Genomic DNA, 23,220 nt, shown 5'->3' with positions numbered 1-23,220 from the left:
GCAAAAATGGTTTAAGGGTTACTGTGTTTTCGCTGACTCAGAACTTTAGTACCCATCAAAGGCAAATGGCAATATTCTATATCTTTCGAAGTCCAGTCTTACTTCGCAAAGTTGTCAACCTGTTATGTATATTTAATCTGAATTGTGTGCTTGACTTTTTCCATTATTGGGGATGGAGTGTGTGTGTGTGTGTGTGTGTGTGTGCACCTGATTTTTGTCATGATTGTAAGTTATAAATAATTTGTTTACTGTTACTAGAGTTCAATGTCTAGCTTTATTTGCAAACTTAGAATGTTCTGGAAGCGTACTTACGACACATCTTGAGCATTTTATTATGGTTTAGGTCAAGGAAAATTGGTATATAATAATTGTGTAAAGAAACATTATATCCTATTTTAAGTTCAGTGGTCTATGAAAGAATTTACTATTGTGTTCAGGTATAATTTAGCCAGGAATCATGTATTTAAGTTATTCATTAGAATCGCAATGTTCTCATAGACGTTTTAGAATAAACTACCATTTTGGGATTGTTGTGAATTCATTCAAAGACATTATGATGCATCGAGACTGTTGGTACATTAACATAATCGAGACAATTGGTACCTCAGCACATTCAATATCGAATTCATCAGGAACACTATTTCGGACTTCTGATAGAACATTTATGATAATTTGATATTTAATTTAAAATACTGTAAGTTCCTCTTAAATTTTCACCTTATAAGTTAGATATATAAATTATTTGTTAATTTTAATAAACTTTTTGGCTTCTCTCCTCTGTTGCCTAGTTTAAGACCATAGAGTAGGAACAAACCTTATAAATGCAAGCTCGTTCTTATTCGTCGGTTGTACATGAAGAGGGATGGGTTGGCCCTAATTCTGTTTTCAATTTCGTGATTCGCTATTCATTAAACGGGGCTTATTAAAAATCCTGATGTATAATAAAATGGTGAAGGTAGACCTTTTAACCAAAATACTCTTCCATATACTTTTTCACTTTCTCTTTATATCGTTTCTTGTCTAAGGAGGATTGTTTATATTAGGTCGCATTATTCCTTCCGACAAGTATTCTAGCTTCTCTGTGTACTACACCTAGAGATGTTTTCGTTCACATCCGCGTCTTCACTTCGAGGAATGGTTTGCTTCACGTACATGCTTAAAATTTATAAAGCTATCTGTTAGTCAGTCTTCTCATCGATCGTTACTCGACAAGAATGACAGAACATTGCAGTGCGTGAAAACTGAGCACAGCTGAAGTATTGTTAGAAAAGATGGAGATCCTCGCATACAGGGGTACTACCCAAACACTAGACATCTACGGAGGGAAATTTGCCTTCTAACTGGAAAAGAATTTGTTCGAGACGTAATACAAGAATCGACGGCCAAGAACAAGCGGTGGAGGTAAAGCGGAAGAGGGGCCGAGAGACGTGGGAGATGGAGCAGCAACGCCTCAGTGAAAGATGTGAAATTGTCAACCAATGCTTTGTCAGAGGTAATACGAAACCGAAGAGCTCTTGTGGTCGTAACAGTAACAGTAGCAACGTCAACAACCAGAACTGTCCAACAAACGCTTTTTTTTCAGAGAGAATACGAAACCGAAGAACTCTAGAAACATCAAAAGGAGCAGCAATATTAAAAACTAGAACAATCCCATATACAATAAATCGAAGATTTGGTGAAGCAAGCAGAGGTTCTCAGTTTTGGAATATGTCTCCTATTAAAAATAGGGAAACAACGATCAGTGTTGCATAGCGCCTCACGGGCAGTGCAGGTGTTCTTGATATCGATAACATCAACAAGCAGAAGTCCTTCGGTGTGTCACCTAACTCTCAGAAATAGATACCTCAACGTTTATGTAAACAAATCTGTTTATGTGTGTATGTCTTTGTCTATATTTCAAACCGAAACCCGCATGGATGTTTGTGTCTATGGGTAAACATTACTAGTTTCTTGTGTTTGATGGTATTGTCACACAAAATTTGTTCTCTGTGCTACATTTCACTGTCGGACTCTAGTCCAACATACCTATCTGACTTCACCCATGTTTACACACCAGCAAGATACTTACGTTCCTCTTCTGACAATCGTATACTCATTATTCCCACTATGGAAACAAAGTCATATGGACAGCGTTCTTTTGCATACCAGGGCCCAGCAAGCAACGTGGAATGAATTGCCCACTGAACTTAGACACAAAGACACAGTGCTCACATTCAAGAGGGCTCTCAAAACTCACTTATTTCGACTGCAAGAACAAACTTAAAGATCTAATAATGTTTCCTACCTGAACTATTCTCAGCATGTTTTATTATTTTTTAATGTTTTTCTAATTTCGTGTTGTTTGTTTTTGTAATAATATTATTATGTTTCTTATCTTATAGGTGTTGTCTAATGTTGTAAAGCGCTTAGAGCTTCTAAAGATTAGGCGCTATACAAAGTCCTCATTCTTATTATTATTATATAGTGTGTTAATATTACTGATCTTTTCATGATGTATGTGTCTATGTGTAACTATTCCAGTTTCTTGTGTCTGGTGGTATTTTCGTGTGTATATAGTGTGTGAACATTCCTGCTCTTTTCATGGATGTTTGTGTCTATGTGTAACATTACTAGTGTCTTGTGTCTGATGGTATTGTCGTGTGTACATAGTTGTAACAAGATAACCGGGTGGAATTTCTGGATTCACAACAGAACACTTTTGGCGATGATATAAATACAATGTTTAATAATGAATGATTTGAATGAGCAATTAATTATGAATATGTGCGTGTGTCTATAATCCAAATATTGGATTTAATTAACATAAGAACGCACAGACTTAATAATGAAAAATACGAATAAATTACTTTACAAAATGCAAAGACAAGGGGTGAATGGTTCACAACGATTTGACAATGAAAAGATGGATATAGTTTACTCAGCTAGTAAACAATGTAGAATTTTATTCATGTAGTAAAATGAACTCACTCAGGAAGTGAAATTATGGTGATAAAAAGGGACAGATACAACTTATCTTAACAGTCCCGAAAGATACAATGGGTTTTACTAACCCCATAATTAGCCAACGGCTAATTGTAAGGAGATGCACTCCGTCATCAGCACACTTTATTTCAGCTCCACGGCTGCTACAGTTCAGCTTCATGGCTGCTACGGTTAATTCCTGTGGTTGGCTTTACAGCTTGCACCACGTCGACCCCGATCACTCTGATAACTTTAAACGCTCGGGTCACTCTGGTCACTCTAGACACTATGGACAGCTCTACACACTCCGAACACCTGAAAATATATCCAATACCATGAACTATACATAACACGGGCATAATAACGTAATGACGTGATACACGGTAATTTATACGTATTACATTACCGGTATATTAATTACACAACGGGTTCAGAAGTAAACCTAACCCTGCTCGATAAGAATCCTACTGTGCTAAACATTTCATAAAAACGTAGCTTTATATTACTAATATAAATCCCTTGCTAAGTCGCAAACAAGAATAGAAATATGGGCATTATACTGCGTAAACCAAAGCTACATAGCAAACATACAAAAATAAACGTGGTAGTACAATCATACAATAAATTAATAAACTTACATACCTCTACAGCTGAAGGTTTATTGATGTGGTCCGTCTCAGAATTAACATCATTTGACGGACCGCCTAGTTCCGAAAGTTAATAGTTAAAGTTTATTTGTTTTCCCTCCATAGTGTGTATGTTTGTTTTATTTATTTTAGGAATTTCATTTTGAAAGATTTTGATCTAGGGTTTCTACACCTTTCTAACTAGTGTATCATTTCTCCTCATTTCTACAGCTGAAGATGTGCAAGTCCTTATAGCAGACCGCTGATTGACAAGACTATCCGTAAAGATATTTACCCACGGTGAGGTATTTATACACAGATATTGTCTGTGCACTGAAGGCATTCGGTTCTTCCCATCGAAAGCACTTCGCACGTGCAGCATTGGATGAACCGAACTCACTATTTCGAAATACAACACAATATACATAAATCACCCTCGGATATCATTGTACACGAAAAACGAAACCCGAGTAGATGTATTTAATAAATAGAAACATTGATACAATTCCGTGACAATAGTGTGTGAATATTACTGCTATTTTCATGGATGTGAGTGTCTATGTGTAAACATTACTAGTTTCTTGTGTCTGATGGTATAGTCGTGTTTATATAGTGTGTTAACATTAATGCTATTTTCATGGATGTTTGTGTCTATGTTCTGTGTGTAACATTACTAGTTTCTTGTGTATGGTGGTAGTGTCGTGTGTATATAGTGTGTGAACATTACTGCTATTGTCATGGATGCTTGTGTCTATGTGTAAACATTACTATTTTCTTGTGTCTGATGGTATAGTCGTATGTATATCGTGTGTTAACATTGCTGCTGCTTTCATGACTGTATGTGTCTATGTGTAACATTACTAGTTTTTTTATGTCTGATGGTATTGTCTTGTGTATATAGTGTGTGAATATTACTGCTATTTTCATGGATGTGTGTGTCTATGTGTAAACATTACTAGTTTCTTGTGTCTGATGGTATAGTCGTGTTTATATAATGAGTGAACATTACAGCTATTTTCATGGATGTTTGTGTCTATGTGCTCTGTATAACATTGCTAGTTTCTTGTGTATGGTGGTATTGTCGTGTGTATATAGTGTGTGAATATTACTGTTATTGTCATGGATGTTTGTGTCTATGTGTAAACATTACTAGTTTATTGTGCCTGATGGTATTGTTGTGTGTATATAGTGTGTGAACATTAATGCTATTTTCATGGATGTGTGTGCCTTTGTGTAACATTACTAGTTTCTTGTTTCTGATGGTATAGTTGTATGCATATAGTGTGTGAACATTACTGCTATTATCCTGAATGCTTGTGTGTAGTATGAGCACTCATGCTCTTTTCTCCTCTTTAACTCCATATATAATAATATCAGCAAGTTTGGTTTTTATAGGGTGTATATTCCAACACTATTCTCTCCTTAAACTACACTTCTACGGTTATAAGGGTAATAAGAGTGGTATGGGGATTGTTGCTAGTTTTGTTTACAAGGGATTGACAGGAACGTTTTAGGGAATAGGATGATTCAGCTTGTTTTTATACAAGTGGTGTATTCATAGAATAAGGCAAGAAATAACTTGGTTTTGCCTTAGAACGATTTGACCATCTTTCATTGTACATGCATACAACGTTACCTAGGGTGAATAATTGTTTTTCGAGGTAAGCGACTGTACCAGCATGTATCTCGCCGAAAATTACTTTCGACGAGAGACATTAAAACCACGATATGCACGGGTATTTTACCCTGACTATTACTCACTTTCCTATGGATTTAAGGTAGATACCATTTCTAACCGACACTGGTCGTTTTGGATCTTGTCACGGAGTAAACGTTCTCCATTTTGTTCTCCAGCAATAAGGGTAAGTGTTAAATTCATATTTTATTTGATATTTGAAGCTTATTCAGGTTTTAATGTCATACCGTGTAATGATGCATTTACTACTACGCAAGATTTTAAACGTTGTGAACTTTGAATTACAAGTTGCTAATAGTTTAATTTATTAGCATATATCTAAAGATTTTTCAGAACCCATTATGACCAGTTTGGTTTTATTGTAGCTGTTCAGGGCTGTGTAGAGCTGTTTGAAGTTGTTTAGGGCTGGCGGTAGCTGTGTAGGGCTGACTGTAGCTGTTTAGTGCTGCGTGCTGTCTATACGTATACGTGCGTCTGTACACGTGGTGGAACCACGAATGTAGACGTAGCCAATACAAGAGTGCTGTATGCTATTGTACGTATGTGTATACGTATGTTTGTACATGTGGTGGATCCGTGAGCGGCCGATAAAAGTGTAGGCCAACCCAAGTACTCTGTGAAAATGTGTGGTTCATCAGTTTATGAATCATACGACTGTACAAGTGTCAAGAGGCATGTTTGTTCCAATTGAGTACATTTTCAATTGCATGAGATTATTTTGAACCTTATTTGTATTATATGAGACAATGTGAAATCTCGCTTACATTGCATAATATAGAAGATTATGTGAATCTCACTTACAGCGCAGAATAGTATTTGAATTCCTTAAGATTATTTGAATCTTAATTGTATTCCATACGTGAGATGTGAATCTCACTTAAGTGCATTATATTATTTGAAACGTATTTGAATTCCTTGAGAGTATTTGATTCTCACTTTCCATACGCAAGATTACATGAGTCAGTTTCGTTTTTCAATTTGTGAATGTTTGTGTAGAGTGATTGGATCAATCGTATGTCGAGAGCGTGAGAAAATCATTGTATGTATATATATACATTTTTATTAATTCATTTTATAAATTTCCATCGTCCATCCCATTGTGTTTGCGTTATTCATTTAATCCTAAACCCACTCGGTTACAATTCTGTTATTGTGTATCCCCCACTCATCCATACTCTAAAAGATTATGGCGTAAAGTTATCTGCACACCTCTCAGTCCCTTCATGTTAATCCTATTTCCGGTTTTACCGTTACATTTCTACTGGTACAAGCCCATACTGTTACCCTATTGCTTTTTACATATCATTTCCTACTTTCCTCCACCATATGGTCCCTTAATATAAATATGTACGTTTTGAATATTACATTTTATTTTTCCTCATACAGTGCTATTATGTCGATCCTATGCACAATTATAACATTATATTTCATGTTCACCCCTGCCACGGAAGTGTATATTCAATGTCAGTGCATTATATATGAACGAACAGTACTCGGGTTTCGTTGTCACGTACAACGTTGCCAGAGTCTGGTTTATTTTTAGCCGCGGTTATTTCCAAATTCTGAGTTTGTTTACGTACTGCTGCACGCACAAAATGCCTGCAGTGAGAAACCCAACTACCCCAAGTTCCTTGACGCGATTTCGACCACAGCCAGTGTACTTCTAGAGTAAATTCTGACTGCATTATCACAATACAAGTTTTATGGACGCCTTCCTGAACAAACAAAACTTCTCTAAGGTAACATCTTACAGAAGGTTCTGTGCAACCTAACCAGGTATTGAGCATGTGCTGAAAAATACATACACCGATAACCTTTACCTTATGGGTGAAAATATAATTCAGTATGGCAGAGTTAACATCAGCTATACATATAGCTTACTTGTTGATTAACCATACTTTGTTCATAGTTGTGTATAAATTCTATACATAATCTGATTAGTTCCATTTCGGAACAATATTAACATATATCCTTTGTTGAACTTGATACGCATGAGTATGGTGTCAGATTCACAATCGTTCATTGAGATTATAAATAAACATCTCGTTCAAGAAATTGGGTTCAGTGTCCTCGCTAGATACAATCCAACATGGTTTTATCCTGTTTCGCCCCGTCATGGTCTCGTAATGCAAGTCCTACAGACAATTGTAATATTACATTTTCTTCATCCCCTAATCGTCACTCATTTCTACTCCTAAAATTGCGAGAATGCTACGTCAAAGAATTGGAGCCTGTGTACCATATTGCATGATAATCTATCCTTCCATCAATCTGTCGCAATTAATTACCTTGGAAGTGGATTGCATTGGGCCATGTGCCAGGATGCAAGGTTACGTTTGTCCTGTCCAGCATGTTCATAAAATTGTATCTATCCCTCCAATCTTCCCTTTTCAGATACGATTGAGCTTGTGCATTTAACAGATGTGGACGCTTACCAGATTTATCCACACATAACAAGCTTTTTGAGAATATCATAGACAAAGCTTCATTGCATATACTTTATCATTATATAATGTGTTCAGGTCCTTCTTTAAAGGTTTCCTCAAGGAAATAGCATAGATCCTCATCAATTTGCATAGCGACTGATCGCCATGTCCAGCTTAGAGATTGATATGTCCCGCGTTCAGACCTATGGAATGACTGGAAAATGTTGCCGAAATATTATTCAACACTGGAGGATACTTTGCATGATTAATTACATCTGTATCGGTGTTCATTACTTTTCCCACGTGAGGAGTCCAGATGTACGACGAGAAGGCTTTACGAAGGAACAGTTAGTGCATTCGAAATACAACACGCGCTGTCAGATTCATTATATTTTAGGTAAGTAAATGGTATCCATTTTGTTATATTAATATCAGTTGCTAATGTTATTCTTTTTCCGAAATGAAACTTATTGGGTTTGGTACATCTGCACTTTCATTATAAAATGGTCTTCAGTTATGTTTGAAGAATGTTGATTTAAAAATACAAATATGGATTCTGCTTATTAGAACAAGAGGTCAACAAGTCGGAAGAAGCAAAAAATATTTTTAAATTTAGTTTCATCAGTTTTTGGACAGGAGATTTTACAACTTGCTTGTGATGCTAATATTATAGGTCTGGATATTACAACACAAGTGCAACAAAAATAATGAAAAAACTATATAAACAGGATCTTACAAGAGTGTTCATTTTTAAAAACGAAATTTCTGAAATGAGTTAAATTCGTTCAAAGATCTTCATAAATTTTATTTGAATTGTGCACAAATGAAAGATATTGTCACGTGGCGAAAAATAGGTTCTATTTTACAAAACTGTATAATAACGTTGCGAAATGACAAACAATTTGACAAGCTATTTTAGCAACAAAAAAAATCACTTTTGTGCAAGAAATTTAGCGTATATAAACACTTCGACTTTATTTCCGATACGTGAAAACAATATAGATATGGCAAAATGGTTTTCACCTGTGAAATAAATCACTTATTAAAAATATCTATGCAGAAAAAGAGCTTTACATGTGTGGAAAAGAATTATACACGTGTACAACGTAATACTGGATTGAAAACAATTGGATCTCCGGAATGAGTGATAACAACAATGTGAGTGAACGAAAGTTTAATAACGAAAAATAAATGTTCACGAAAACCCATACGCAAGTAGACTCACAACCCCCCCCCCCCCAAATACATATAATAGAAGACTACCATACCGAACATGTTATGAAAATAGATTCATATATAAAAAGTATGAATATGGTTCATATATTCCCAATATATGTAATGAATCATAGGATACAAAAAAATAAGTATGGTTCACAAACATGATGCAGAGAAAAATTCGTATGGTTCACACAACCACACGATACAAAGAAAAATACGTATGATTCACACACACGCAATCACATGATACAAAGGAAAATAAGATCGATTCACACAACCATATGTCCTTGTCAACACTGCCATTATTCAGCGTTCGGAATTCATTTCGTTATTCCTTGGCCTTCTCTACAACCCAAAATTCCTATTCAACAATTCCCGTCTTGTAAGAAATACACTGTCAGTTGAAATGGCTTCGCTGCCACACTATATGTATCGGACTCGCCATTTTGGCTCTTCCAGCCCATCCGTCCAGCCACCCAGCCCAATGGCTGTAGAAAGACATAAGTGTATTGACACTACTTGACAAGATCCAAGCGATCACTGTGTCGCATAAGACAAGACAATATGTCTCCTATAAATACAAAAGAAACATATACACGACCAGGGGCAAAATACCCTTGCAAATCGTGTTATATGGTTATCTCGCCGCGAGCGACCTACGGCGAGATGCATGTATTTCCCCCGTCATAAAAAAGAACAAAAAATATTAACTAGCCTAGGTAACACTGTATCCGTCTAAGAAACAAAGTGTTCTTAGGATTACCAAGTTATTTTCTTGCCTTATTCTTTGACATACAAGAATTTTTTTTTCGAATCTATGAAACTTTTTCGCCTAAGTGAAAATTCTTTTTCATAAAACCCTTTTCCCGCGTGAGAAGACCCCCCACCCCTCTACCTATGCAAAATTTACTGTGCAAGAAACTGTTGCGTATTTGAAAAGCAATTTCAAATATGCAAAAAAAGCAACCATTTCGTATACATCAAATATATCATTTATTTCACATCCATAAAACGATTTTCACATATGTTAAAAAGAAGTTCACATATGTATAGAAACACTATTTTTGCACTTGTTTCGTTTTACAAATGTGAAAATATTCTTAACTTACGCAAAAAAAGAAAAGGATCAAATATGTGAAATAAAGCATAAATAACATAAACAAAGTAATTCAGAACAATTTGGCAACAAAATGTTGTTGTTTACTTCACACATGTACAATTCTTTTTCACATTTGTAAAAAGCTGGGTTATTTTTGACACATTAAATAGTATTTACAATGTGAAAATTGGACTTTATGCAAGAGCGACTTGCCACAAGAAATTTATTCGGAATCGTCGGTCACCGCACCTTCACATGTCCAAATAAATGGTCGAAGAACATTGCTGCGAAGTTTCTTATGGTGAGTGTGATTTTAACAAGTCTCCAGATCTGAGCGATATGGAAATTCATTACCCGTGGCCTTTAACGATTACACTGAACGTCCAAATAACAAAAGTCAAAGATCGGCGTTAAGGCGTTCTCAACTACGAAAAATTATGATAGGGGTATTTTCACTTTAAAAAACCCAACAACACAGTAGCCGTGTAATACTTTTGTCGAAGCGGAAATAATTGTTTCTTCGTCTACCCTGTTCCGGAGTTGTTTCCTGAGTTTTGCTTTAAGTATTAGGCAGTTTCATAGAGGACACACGGTACTAACTATATGGAAAAATGGAAACCAGCCTGGAAATGGGTGGACCTAAAATAGAGTATATATATGGCTTGGCTGACCAGGATTGGTTAATAATGTAAGTTATGTTTTAGGAAAATCTTTTGAGAGCTTATTCTAGTTTTAAGTGGAAAAGAAAATAGAGATAGTTTTTTTAATAGAATTTCAGTACCTTAACAGTTCTGAGTTTGGAACACTCAGTACTAAAATTAGCACCTGACTATTTGGTGTACAAATGAAAGCACATGTTTCAAACACATGCAGGTCCAGAAAATGCCGCGGCTCATATCCTTTCCTCTACAAAGAAGCTGACATCCAGGCTTCATCTATAGTCTATACCGATAAATATAGATTTGATCATGAGCATTCAGAACTTTTACGTTCTTGAATTTTCGTTATGGTGTTTGCATAGGTTTACAATGGGAACTTAACAAGTACCGTGAGTCCTAGAACGTCTGACTGATAGAAATTCTCAATGTATTTGTAAATAGGTCAGATCAGAAAACAAACCACCAACATACCAAAACGGGTTTGGGACTGATATACCGGACTAATCCTATGTGCAAATTTAATGAGCCACACCCCGAAAACACCCCGCAGAAAAAAATAATAAGAAAACAAGGAGTTGGTGCAGATAATTAAATATACTGCCGTAATCCCAAAATGTGTGGACGATATGGAATTCCTATGCGTACGTAAAGTACTCATAGTCTGGATCAAGATGTTCTTGTTGTGAAGCTGCAGCTACGCTCTAGGTGCCTGGGTTATCCGGTACAGCTGCAGCTACGCTCTAAGTGTATGGATTATCCGGTACAGCTGTAGGACTCGCGGTACTAATTCAGTTCCCATAATAAACCTATGCCAACACCATATTAAAAATTCAATAACTTAATATTTTTGAGTGCTCGTGATCAAGCCTATATTTATCAGTATAGATGAAACCTGGATGTCAGCTTCTGTGTAGAGGAAATTATGAGCCGCGGCATTTTCTGGACCTGAATGTGTTTGAAACATGTGCTTTCAATTCCGCACCAAAGAGTCAGTTGCTAATTTTAGTAATGAGTGTTCCAAACTCAAGACTGTTAAAAGACTGAAATTCCATCAATAAAACAATGCCAATTTTTTTTTCCGCTTACAACTAGGATAAGCTCTCAAAAGATTCTTTTTCCTACAACATAACTTACAGTATCAACCAATCCTAGTCAGCTAAACCCATAAATACTCTATTTTCACCCATTTCCAGACTGGTTCCCATTTTTCCATACCTTTAGAACCGTGTGTCCTGTAGCTACGCCCTCGGTGCCTGGGGTTGTCCGGTACAGCTGTAGCTACGCTCCAGGTGTCTGGGTTGTCCGGTACAGACAGCAAAGTAACTTTAACCTCCAACCAGAGTTTTTTTTATTATTAATGAGTAGAGGCTTGAAACTCTCTATTGATACGGCAAGTTTGCAACGAGATAGCACGCACTTATCAAATCTCGCGAGGTTTCGCAGGAGTGACGGCACAGGAGGGAATGGAATGTGTGTGGAGGGTTCATGTTGTCTCTTATTAGATGAAAATAATATCCTGTAAATATGTCTGTCCCTTATTTGAAAATTCTGAAAGGGTCATCAATGTAGTTTCGGCCTGGTGTCAGGATAATGTGACTGGGTGGGACATCATGCTACATGTCTGCGGCATGATGCCCCAGTGATAAACATCACTATAAACTGACATCGTTGGGATATGACTGAAAATTTCTTAAAGCTACGTCAAAAATGCTAATCACACAGATAAACGTCCATTATATGAAAGTAGTAAATGGGGCCACCCTAGGGACAATGGGACTTAGCATTAAAAACACCCCTGGGCCACTCTAGGGACAATGGAAATTTAACATGGAGAAAAACGCTGGGCCACTCTAAGGACAATGGGAATTTAACATAGAGTTTGGGCTTGTCTAGGGACAAGGGGAATTGAACATGGGAATAGAGTTTGGGTTTGTCTAGGGACAAGGGGAATTGAATATGGGATTTTTTTTTTTTTAAAAAGTTTTTTTAAATTTAAATTTAAATTTAAATTTAAATTTAAAAAGGGTAGGCAATGGAAAGGCTATCTCTTTTCGAGAAATATAGCTGGCCCTGAAAAGGGCCTTTGGGTTTATGTTAATTTATCCATTAACATAAAGGGTACCGCATTGGTCTTCTTCTTGTCCTTAGGCTACGTTTCACTGTAGGACCGTAAATCAGGACTCTTTTCAGGCATCCTTGTCTTTCTACGTAGATCCTACGTATCCACAGACTGGTGTTTGTCCTGTGGACAACGGTCCACTTGGATCGGACATACATGGGTATGTCCGTCCGGAACATCATGGAAGACACAAGCGTAGAAGATTGCACATCGGTCCACATCTTGAAGCGACGAGAACAGGTGAATCAATGCACTGAACTGCGCTTATTTATAGGTAGAGGTAGGATTGAAACGGATTGAGTTCATTCTCCAATCCAAACACGCGTTACAAAATTCAGTCAGCCCGCATCCAATCCGAAGAGATTAGTCTGTGACGTCAGTTGGTCTATATAGATTCGCTAGCGCTTGTGTGCAGTCAATCTATGCGACAGTGATTCAACATGACGGAAATTCAGAAAACGATCCATTGGGGTGCACCAGCAGGGGAGACCGCCCAAGGGAACCCGGACTTACTTTCAGAAGAGGTACATTGGTATTTTGTGGATTTTCTTACCTCGCAAGAATTTGTTCCGGAACCTTCGTCATTACCGCAAGTGGAGAATTTTAGACAGAGACAGAAAGAAGAATTGGAGAAATTTATGCAACGACAAAAGGAAGCGGAACAAGCTTTTCTCCTACAGCAACAGCAACAGCAACAAGAAGAGGTAAGAAAAAAACAACAGCAAGAAGAAGTAGCAGCAAAGAAACAAGAGGGTGAAAATCAAACGGCTACGGTACTGTTGGACATTTTAGCGGAGTTAAGAAGTCTGAAACAAATGTATCAGACTTCTTTATCACGACCGAAGAGAATACGACCTTCCCGAGCTAAACACGCCAACCCTGTGACTAAGCCTGTCGTACCACCCTTAGTGATTTCAACCCAATCATCAGAAGTAGGCCTTGGCCGTGGCAAAGGCTTAAGGCAGTTAAAGTTGATTGGTTAAACTCACTCCTACACCATAAAGAAAAAAGGCCCTTTTCAGGGCCACCCACATTTCTCGAAAAGAAATACAATTTCAATTTGCCAATAACTCAAAAAAAAAAAAAAGAAAAAAAAACAAAAAAAAAACCACCCATTTTACCCTTATAGTACGTGTCTGTGTATGAGTGCGTGAGTGTAGCATCTTATTTTAAAATCAAAACTCAAGGACACTTACCTTATATCATTCATGTATTCTTTTATCCATTTTTTACAATCCAATTCACAATTCACCACAGAACACTTTAAAAAGTTCGTACACTTCTTCTTTCTCATTATTTAGTCTCTCTGTTTTTTGAAAATCTTCACCGTTTTTTCCTCATTTTCTTCCCTTCTTCTTTTCTTCTCCTGTTTCTTTGCCTCTTTTAAATAGAATTGTCTTCTTTCTTCCTCTTCTTCCTCTGAAGAATCCCTCTCTTCTTTCGAAGAATCCCTCTCTTCTTCCGAAGAATCCCTCTCTTCTTCTGAAGAATCCTTCTTTTCTTCTGACTCCTCTTGTTTCTTTTTTGGGCAATCTGGAGACCAATGTCCTTTTTCTTTACAATAATAACAGGTATTTTGACTTTTGTCTTTTTTAGCCCCTGTTTTTTTTTCTTTTTTGACGGTCTGGACACTCTGAAGACCAATGCCCTTTCTTCTGACAGATATAGCAAGTATCCTGACTTTTATCTCGAAAGGAAGGAGAGTAGTCCGTAGGCTGGTCTGAAGAGAATTTTCTAATGACCCCTCGCAAAGCTCTGACGAAACGTTCCATCTGGGTAGTCTCTTCCATCGTTGTGCTCGGTTTGAGAGTGAAATGAATAGTGAAAGGACAAGACACACACCCTTTTATATACGCTGGTTTGTCATGACTATAAATTAGTCTATGGTGTTTAAACTTGAGTCATTTGACGTTTTGCACTCAAGATGAAACGATCCTATTCATTCGAGAAGAAAGAAGAAGAAGAAGAAAGTAAGAGGCAGAAACGTGATCTATCGCCTCGTACCAGGGCTGAAATCTTGGCACAAATTCATGCCAGTGATTTTGAAGAGGACATGAGTGAACCAGAATCCGAACCCTCTAAACCAAGTTCACCACCCTTAGTCAACCCTGAAAAGTACTATTCCATTCGAGAGACGGAAAAGCGCTCCTCTAGAAAATTTAGAACCACGGCTTACACCTACACGGTGAAGTTTAAAGATTTCAAGGCCGACGTACCCTTGGAGAAAGCAGAAGGGTTTATCACCGAGATGTGGGATTCTTTGCTCACCTCACTCAAGCGACAATGTCAACCCAAAGAAGACGATCGCTTGACACTATCCATAGATCACGACGGTTTGAAATCCCCTGTTTGGATCGAGTTTAGCAGACCCGCAGAACTAACCCCTTCCAAAGTCATGGACAAGATTCAACACGTACAACAATCTAATGACCAGTTTGACATCACCGATGGTAAAGCCACACTGAAAATGGCTCACGTCTCTCTTCCTCAAGGGACAGGACGCAAAAAGATGTTATTGGTGGACGACCTTCGCAACACCAAAACAAGTCTCGTCCGAATTAACAACCCTCAAGACCAGATGTGCTTAGCCCGTGCCATCGTGGTGGGACGAACCTATGCCAACAAGAACGACACGGTAGAATGGAAAAGAACCTGGGAGAACATTCGAAAATAGAACCGAACCAAACAACGAAACGAAGCAGAACTCCTGTTGCAACAAGCTGGCCTGTCCAAAGACACACCCTGTGGCATTCCTGAGATGCAAAAATTGCAAGATGCCCTAGCTCCACGCTACACCTTGAAAGTGCACCCTCAAGAAATGCGCGGACCTCTGTTGTTTCGAGGCCAAGACTTTAAGGACGGAAAATACATTCATGTTTATCATCACGATGACCATTTCGATACCATTACCAGTATCACCGGATTCCTGGGATACAGATATTACTGTGAGAAATGTGACTATGGTTATAATAATCGAGAGCAACACAAGCATTGTGGATGGAAATGCCCAGGATGTTTGGCCTCTCCACCCTGTCTGAGCGAAGAACCAGTGCCTTGTTCGACTTGTCTGCGCACGTTTGTCAGCCCTACCTGTTACCAACAACATTTGAAAACACAAGGTTCACAGAAGAAATGTGCTTGTCAACTCCTGAGATTGTGCCCTACGTGTAGACAAGGCATACGTACCAACAGTACCAAGGCACACGTATGTCGAGGAAAGAAAAAATGTCACATTTGTCACCACATCGTGGACTTCGAACACGAATGCTACGTGCAAAAATACCAACCCCCACCAGAGAAAGAGGACGGTCACAAGAAGAAAGGCAATTTCATTTTTTTCGATTTTGAATGCATGCAAGAGACCGGCATTCACATTCCTAATTTCTGCGTGGCTCATCGAGCGTGCGAGAAGTGCATTCAAGAACCTATCTTCAGTCATTGCCCTCACTGCAGCAAGATTCCTGGAGGACGTAAAAAAATCTTTCGGGGACCGAACACTTTAGCCGATTTTGCCCAATGGGTCTTAGACCCCATCGACAAGACGTGGAGCCAAGAGGACATCGAACGTTATGGAGATTGTCATCGTCATGCCACAGTGATGGCTCACAATTTCTCCGGATACGATGGACAGTTTCTTTTGAGATACTATACGGAACAAGGCACCGAGCGTCCTAAAGTGACTTTGAACGGGGCCAAAATCATTTTCATGCAAGTGGGACAAGTACAGTTTAAAGATTCGATGAGCTACTTGGCCATGCCTTTCAGCCGAAAGCCTAAAACGTTTGGAATGACAGAAATGGCTAAAGGGTACTTTCCACACTTTTTCAATACGGAAGCCAATCAACACGCCGTTCTACCCCATTTGCCTGAGGCTCACTATTACGACCCCGACAACATGCGTACCGAACAACGAGAAGCTTTCTACGCTTGGTACCAGGCTCACGCCTCGGACCCTTTCGACTTTCAGGAAGAAATGCTAAAGTATTGTCGTTCCAACGTGGACATTTTACGACGTTGCTGTGGAAAATTTCGAGAACTGTTCATGGAACACGGAGGGGTCGATCCTTTGAAAGAAGCTTGCACCATTGCCAAAGCGTGTTCCTTAGTGTATCGACAACGATTCATGCCTGAAAACACCGTAGCTGTCATCAGCCCTCAAACGACCCACTATGTCAAGCGTCAATACTCGGTCAAAGCCCTACGCTGGTTACATTACTTGTGCGACAAGGAAGACAAATGGATTCAGCATGCCCGCAACGGAGGGGGTGAAAAGACCATCGGAACGTATTCGGTCGATGGCTGGGACTTAGAAAACCCCAAGATCGTGTACGAGTTTAACGGCTGCTTATTTCACGGATGTCCCGTCTGTTACCCTGACCGTAGCACTAAAAATCAGTTTTTACGACGAACCATGGAAGACTTGTACCAGGACACTTGTCAGCGGCGCCTAAAGTTAGAACAGCAAGGATACCAAGTGGTGGAAATGTGGGAACACGAGTACGATCACCGTATGAAAACCGATCCCGAGTTTAAACGCCTCGTGGAAAGTTACCAGTTCATGGACCCGTTGAACCCGAGGGATAGTTTGTACGGAGGAAGGACCAATGCCACCTGTTTGCTGTACCAAGCCGACGAAGAGAAAGGAGAAGAAATCAAATACTTGGATGTGTGTTCGCTGTATCCCTACGTGTGCAAATATTGTCGCTTTCCTGTAGGGCACCCGCGATTGCTGACGGAACACATCGACCTGAAAAACATTCGACAATACGAAGGCTTGATCAAGTGCAAAGTTTTGCCTCCCACGAACCTATACCATCCCGTCTTACCTCACCATTGTCAAGGCAAACTGATGTTTCCCTTGTGCCGTACTTGTGCCGAAACGTGCAACCAGGACCAACCTTGCCATCACAGCCAGGAAGAACGTGCCTTGACGGGAACCTGGGTCAGCGTGGAATTGTTCAAAGCTCTGGACATGGGATACCAACTGTTAGAAGTGTACGAAATTTGCCACTTTCCCAAGACACAACAGTACCACAAGTGTGACCCTACTCAGAAAGGCATTTTCGCCGACTACGTGGATGCCTTTTTGAAACTGAAACAAGAAGCCAGCGGCTATCCTTCCTGGTGTCACACTCCCGAAGACCAAATACAATTCAAAGAGAAATACTACGAACAAGAAGGCATCTCTTTAGACCACATCGAAAAGAACGAAGGCAGGCGATCGTTTGCCAAAGTGATGTTAAATTGCTTGTGGGGTAAAATGGCACAACGACCGTGTTTACCCAAGACGGAATATTTGACAGAACCTTCCCGCTACTTCCAGATGATTCACGACAAAACCAAATACATGAAACACGTGGACGTCGTTCGAGAGGATTTGATCTTGGTCAATTACGAAGAAGATCTGGACTTTGTACAAGACGACCCCTTTGGAAATGTCATCATTGCGGCTTACGTGACAGCTCATGCTCGCTTAAAATTGTACGAAGCTTTAGAACTGTTAGAAGAACGCGTCCTGTACTTTGACACGGACAGTTGCATTTACATCCATCACCCGATTCAACAGCACCCTGACATCGAAGGAGACCGTTTAGGAGCCTGGACAGACGAGCATCCCGACGACAAGATTCTAAGTTTCGTCAGTGGCGGCCCCAAAAATTACGGCTACGAATACCGGGACAAACAAGGAGAATTGCACACGACGTGTAAAGTGAAAGGATTGACTCTGAATTATCGTACCAGTCGTGTGGTGAACTTTGGGGTATTGAAAGAAGCCTTGCAGTCTGGAGAGGATGCAAACTTTAAAGTGACCACCTATCAACCGAACAAGATTGTACGTTTACCCACTCACCACATCGTCAGTCGACCCTTGGAAAAAGTCTATCAAATCGTGTACCAGAAGCGAGTGCGACTTCCCACTCATTTCACCTTACCGTATGGACACGTCGGTATTGGTCTGTATATAAAAAGGAACCCTAGGCAAGATCGATAGTTCATTGTTCATTGAAGTAACTTACCATGTCGTTGACGAAGAAGAAACCAGATTGGTTAGGAGTCAAATGTTGGACATCACCGAGACCAGGGTTTTGAGGCTTGGACACAAGAGGTGGCCCAGTATGCACGAGAGTTATTCAAGGAAAAAAGTTACTTTTCAACCTGTGTTAGTGACGGTGCCAGAAGAACCCGTCACCCAGGACAGGACTGTCGTGGACAGGCCTGAAAGACCCTTTTGGGAGGACACTTGTGTGACCTTACCCCCTACTATAGAACTGGTTAGAACTTTACCCAAAACATGTGGTTGTTGTACAGACACTTGTTTTTATTCCACGTTCATGGTTATCATGTGCCGTTTATTCTTGTACTTAAGCCTTTGGCTTTTATGTATTTTTGTCTTTCGTATTCATGTTTGAAACATTCAATAAACGTGTTCTGAAAAAGTATATAAACTCTTGTCTTGTTTGTTTTCGTGTCACAAGTGACATTTCTCACACCATGGCTACCTCTGCTGTCTCTGCTCCCTCTTCCTCTACTGTCAAAGTCATCGACGAACACTTAGATCGTGCCAGTTGGGAGGCTTTGTATCTTCGCCATCCCTTTAACATGCTCATTGCTGGACCTAGCGGTTCAGGCAAAACCGAATTTGTCAAACGTTTGATCGAACATAAACATCATTTGATCGATCGGCCACCTCAACGGATCGTGTGGTGTTACAAAGAGTGGCAATCGGCGTACAGCCTCTTGCGAGAAAGTCAAGGCGATTCCATCGTGTTTGTGGAAGGCATTCCTAAAGAAGACGACGGTATCGTCTCTGACTCCCGTCAAACCCATTTGGTCATTTTCGACGACATGTTAGGAGAAGACGAAGAAGAAATTAAACTGTGGTTTACGCGCAAAGGGCATCACCGTAATGCCAGTGTCGTTTACATCACCCAAAATTTGTTTCAACAAAGTAAAGCCCATCGCACCATCAGTCTCAATGCGCATTACGTGGTCTTGTTTAAAAGCCCTCGAGATAAATCGCAAGTGCAAGTCTTAGCCAAACAGTTAGGAACGCCTTGGCTGACTCAGGCGTACGACGATGCCACTCAAACGCCACACGCCTATTTACTCGTCGATTTGAAACCTACGACTCCCGAGGATTTGCAATTTCGTACCCACTTGTTTCACCACTGGTGCCAAGACGGAGGGCCTGTCCTGTACACGTCTCCGTCCTCGACTTCATTTCACTCCCCATAAAAAAATCTATAAAAAACCTCAGACCCTTTTCGTCTCTCTCACACAGTGTGAACATGACGTCCCTTCAGTCGCATCTTCCCGTCAAATTGATTCGTGCCTTGTATGGCATCAGTCGAGAAAAAGATCCACAAACACGAGCTCGTGTCTTAGAAGCTAGTCTCAAAGAAGTCTTACGATGGTTCACGGTGACGGCACGTCAATTACTCCAAGGAATCATTCAGATTCCTCATCAAACCCAACGCTTTTTCGATCGAAACAAAGTCGCTTTGGTCCAACTGGCCGATCCCCGCATCGACACTCAAACCAAAAAACAAATCATTTTGAAACCTGGAGGGAGCGGTACTCTAGGAGGGGTCATCATTCGCTCACTCTTAAGATGGGATCCTAATGCCCCCAAAGTTATACCCAAGACAACAGTCCAACGAAGCCCCAAGAAGAAAAAGACCAGGTCCCCAAGGAGAACTTCTCCAGTGGCAGGACCCTCCTCTGACCAGACACCACCACCCCGGAAAAAGAAAAGAAGCCCCCAGAAAAAGAAACAGAGAAAAAGTCCCCAGAAAAAGAAAAGTCCACAGAAGAAAACTAGTCGCAAGAGAGGCACTTCGGCCAAGACGCAACCTTACACTCGCAAACCACGATCTGCCACGGCAGTGACTGCGTCTCCGGCATCCTCACGTTTATCCACTTCTCCGTTGATGACACCAGGAACTGAAGAGTACTTGGAGACGTTGATCACACCAAGAACTTCTCCGTTAATGACCCCCAAAAGAACTTCCCCAGTGGCAGGACCCTCCAATTTAGTGGCAGTGGCTGCTGCTCACAAAGTACCTTCTCCCAAAATCAAAGTCCATGAAAGATCGGGCATGTTACAAAGTTTACTTGATTTGTCCAAGCAAGAACTGGCTCGATTTAGTCCGTTGCGCAGCCATGCACGACGTGTCATGCCTGTCCTGAAGTTGATACGACGTAAAGACAATCAGTGGCGACGCGTTCCAGTATAAAAAAGACCTGTGACCGAGTAGGGTATCAGTGTTTTTTGGTGCTGAAGACTCAAAGATGTCACCCTCCAGAAAACCCCAAGGAAAGAAAAGGAAAGGACTGCCACCACGTTTAGACAAACATGGGGACATGTTATCTGTCCTGTCCAAAGCTTCTCCACCCCTACGAAAAAAACTCATTCAAACAGCCTCCAAAGAGATCATCGATACCGTGTGCGAATGTTGTTTGAACGTTTTGAAAGGCACGATCCCTTTGTCCAAACACCAGAAACAATGCTTAAGCAAGCATCGTCACGTTCTTCGCCAAATGGTTCGAAAGAAAATTCCCATTCGTCAAAAAAAGATGTTGGTCCAACGTGGAGGCATTTTGCCTCTCTTGTTAGGTCCCATACTGAAAGGAGTCTTGGGAACCATGTTGGGAGGACTGGTGGGAGCAAGAGAAAAAGGCCTCGGAAGTCCCAAGATCTCAGAATCGACCCCTGACAACCCCATGGAAGGACAAAAACTAGCTTTAGTGCCTTACAAACGATGGATGGAATACCATCGGTGGCAAGAACAACGCACCCCGCATTTACCTCCCAATCCCAATTTGAGCGAGATGTCCCAGTTACAACACGAATTGCAGTCCTTGATGGATCGCCAAGATTTGTCCGAAACAGAAAAATCGCAAAAGTACGGTCAACTCTTGCAACGACTGCAACTCTTTCACCAGAAAGCTTTAGACGAAACAGCTCTACCCACTCTGAAAGATTTTAAGACCTTGATGAAAAGTCCAGCACCATCACCAGTACCAGTACCACCAGTACCAGTGACCAAGACAGAAAAAGGAGAAGAAGAAGAGGAAGGGTTTCAAACTCCACCAGAAAAAGTACGCAAGTTAACAACACCACCTACCTCCAGAATTGGATGGATTAAAAAGATGATGGCCACCCCTTCTACATCACAAGAGAAAAAGAAAGTGAAGACAGAAGTGAAGACAGAAGTGAAACAAGAACCGATATCCCCCGCTCAGACATCCTTCTCTTCGACACCTATTGCCGGCCGCACACGCAAAGCATTGCAATCCAAGAAAGTACCCCAAGAGAAAAAGAGTAGCATCCTCCAAGAGTGGGTGTCTTATTAACACAAAAAATAAAAATGGAAAAAGTCTTAGCCAGCATTTACTACGATCCCTCCCATCCTGCAGGTTACGCAGGAGTTCAAAAATTGTATCGTGCTGCCAAAGCTCCAATGAAAAGTCTCCGTTTACCTCAAGTGCAACGATGGTTACAAGAACAAGCTACCTACACTTTACACAAACCCATTCGACGCAAGTTTGCCAGAAGTCGCACCCGAGTGGAAGGCATCGATCATCAATGGCAAGCCGATTTAGCCGATGTCTCTCATTTGGCCAGCTACAATCGTGGCTACAAATATTTGTTTTGTGTCATCGACGTCTTTTCCAAATTTGCCTGGGTCGTGCCCTTGACTTCCAAATCGAGCAGCGAGTTAGTGCGAGCCCTGCAACGGGTGTTGAAACAAAGCGGTCGTCACCCTCTTCGATGGCAAACGGACAAAGGCGCCGAATTTCTGAACTAAGCTTTCCAAAAAGAATTAAAGAAACGTGACATTCATTTTTTTACCACCGAGAATCCCGAAACCAAAGCCAGCATCGTGGAACGTTTTCAACGCACTTTGAAAGAACTAATGTGGAAATATTTTACGCATTACCACACTCTGAAGTACATCGACGTCTTACCACACCTGGTGCAAGCGTACAACCAATCTTACCATCGAAGCATCGGACGTGCCCCGCAAGACGTGACTCCCGACAACGAAGTGTTGGTGTTTGAGCGTCTGTTTGGTACGTCCCCGACGAGGGCTGTCCCCGAGAAAAGTGGAATGTTGGTCGTAGGAGATTGGGTGCGCATTGGCAAAACCAAACGCACTTTCGACAAAGGTTACTTACCTAACTGGACGACCGAATTGTTTCGCGTCACTGGACGCGTGCATGGCCGTCATCCTACCGTCTATAAATTGGAAGACATGAACGGAGAAGTGCTCAAAGGAACGTTTTATTTGCCCGAGTTACAACGTGTCACCAAAAAAGAAGACGACGTGTACGACATCGAAAGCATTCTCGAACGCAGAACCCGTAAAGTGGGCAAACGACGTGTCAAAGAAGTCAAAGTACGTTGGAAAG

General features: G+C 40.4%; 2 protein-coding genes across 2 annotated transcripts in view; both read left to right on the top strand.

Moving 5' to 3' along the window:
- Nucleotides 1–7,103, top strand: part of LOC149794748 (tyrosine-protein kinase receptor torso-like) — a 204,494-nt gene extending 197,391 nt beyond the window's left edge. Inside the window, exon 23 of the mRNA XM_089964374.1 lies at nucleotides 3,819–7,103. Coding sequence (XP_089820500.1) covers nucleotides 3,819–3,853 — 35 coding nt within the window. The 3' untranslated portion in view covers nucleotides 3,854–7,103. The remainder of the gene's footprint in view (nucleotides 1–3,818) is intronic.
- Nucleotides 7,104–7,967: 864 nt separating this feature from the next.
- The window catches only part of LOC149794747 (uncharacterized), a 67,756-nt gene continuing 52,503 nt past the window's right edge, over nucleotides 7,968–23,220 (top strand). Inside the window, exon 1 of the mRNA XM_089964375.1 lies at nucleotides 7,968–8,106. The gene's annotated coding sequence lies outside the window, so the exon portion shown is untranslated. The remainder of the gene's footprint in view (nucleotides 8,107–23,220) is intronic.

Source organism: Sinohyriopsis cumingii, chromosome 7 (assembly GCF_028554795.1).
Source record: "Sinohyriopsis cumingii isolate HCF-2022 chromosome 7, ASM2855479v2, whole genome shotgun sequence".
Classification (NCBI taxonomy): domain Eukaryota; kingdom Metazoa; phylum Mollusca; class Bivalvia; order Unionida; family Unionidae; genus Sinohyriopsis; species Sinohyriopsis cumingii.
The sequence above is the reverse complement of the archived record's forward strand: the minus strand, read 5'-3'. Positions and strand labels throughout refer to the sequence as shown.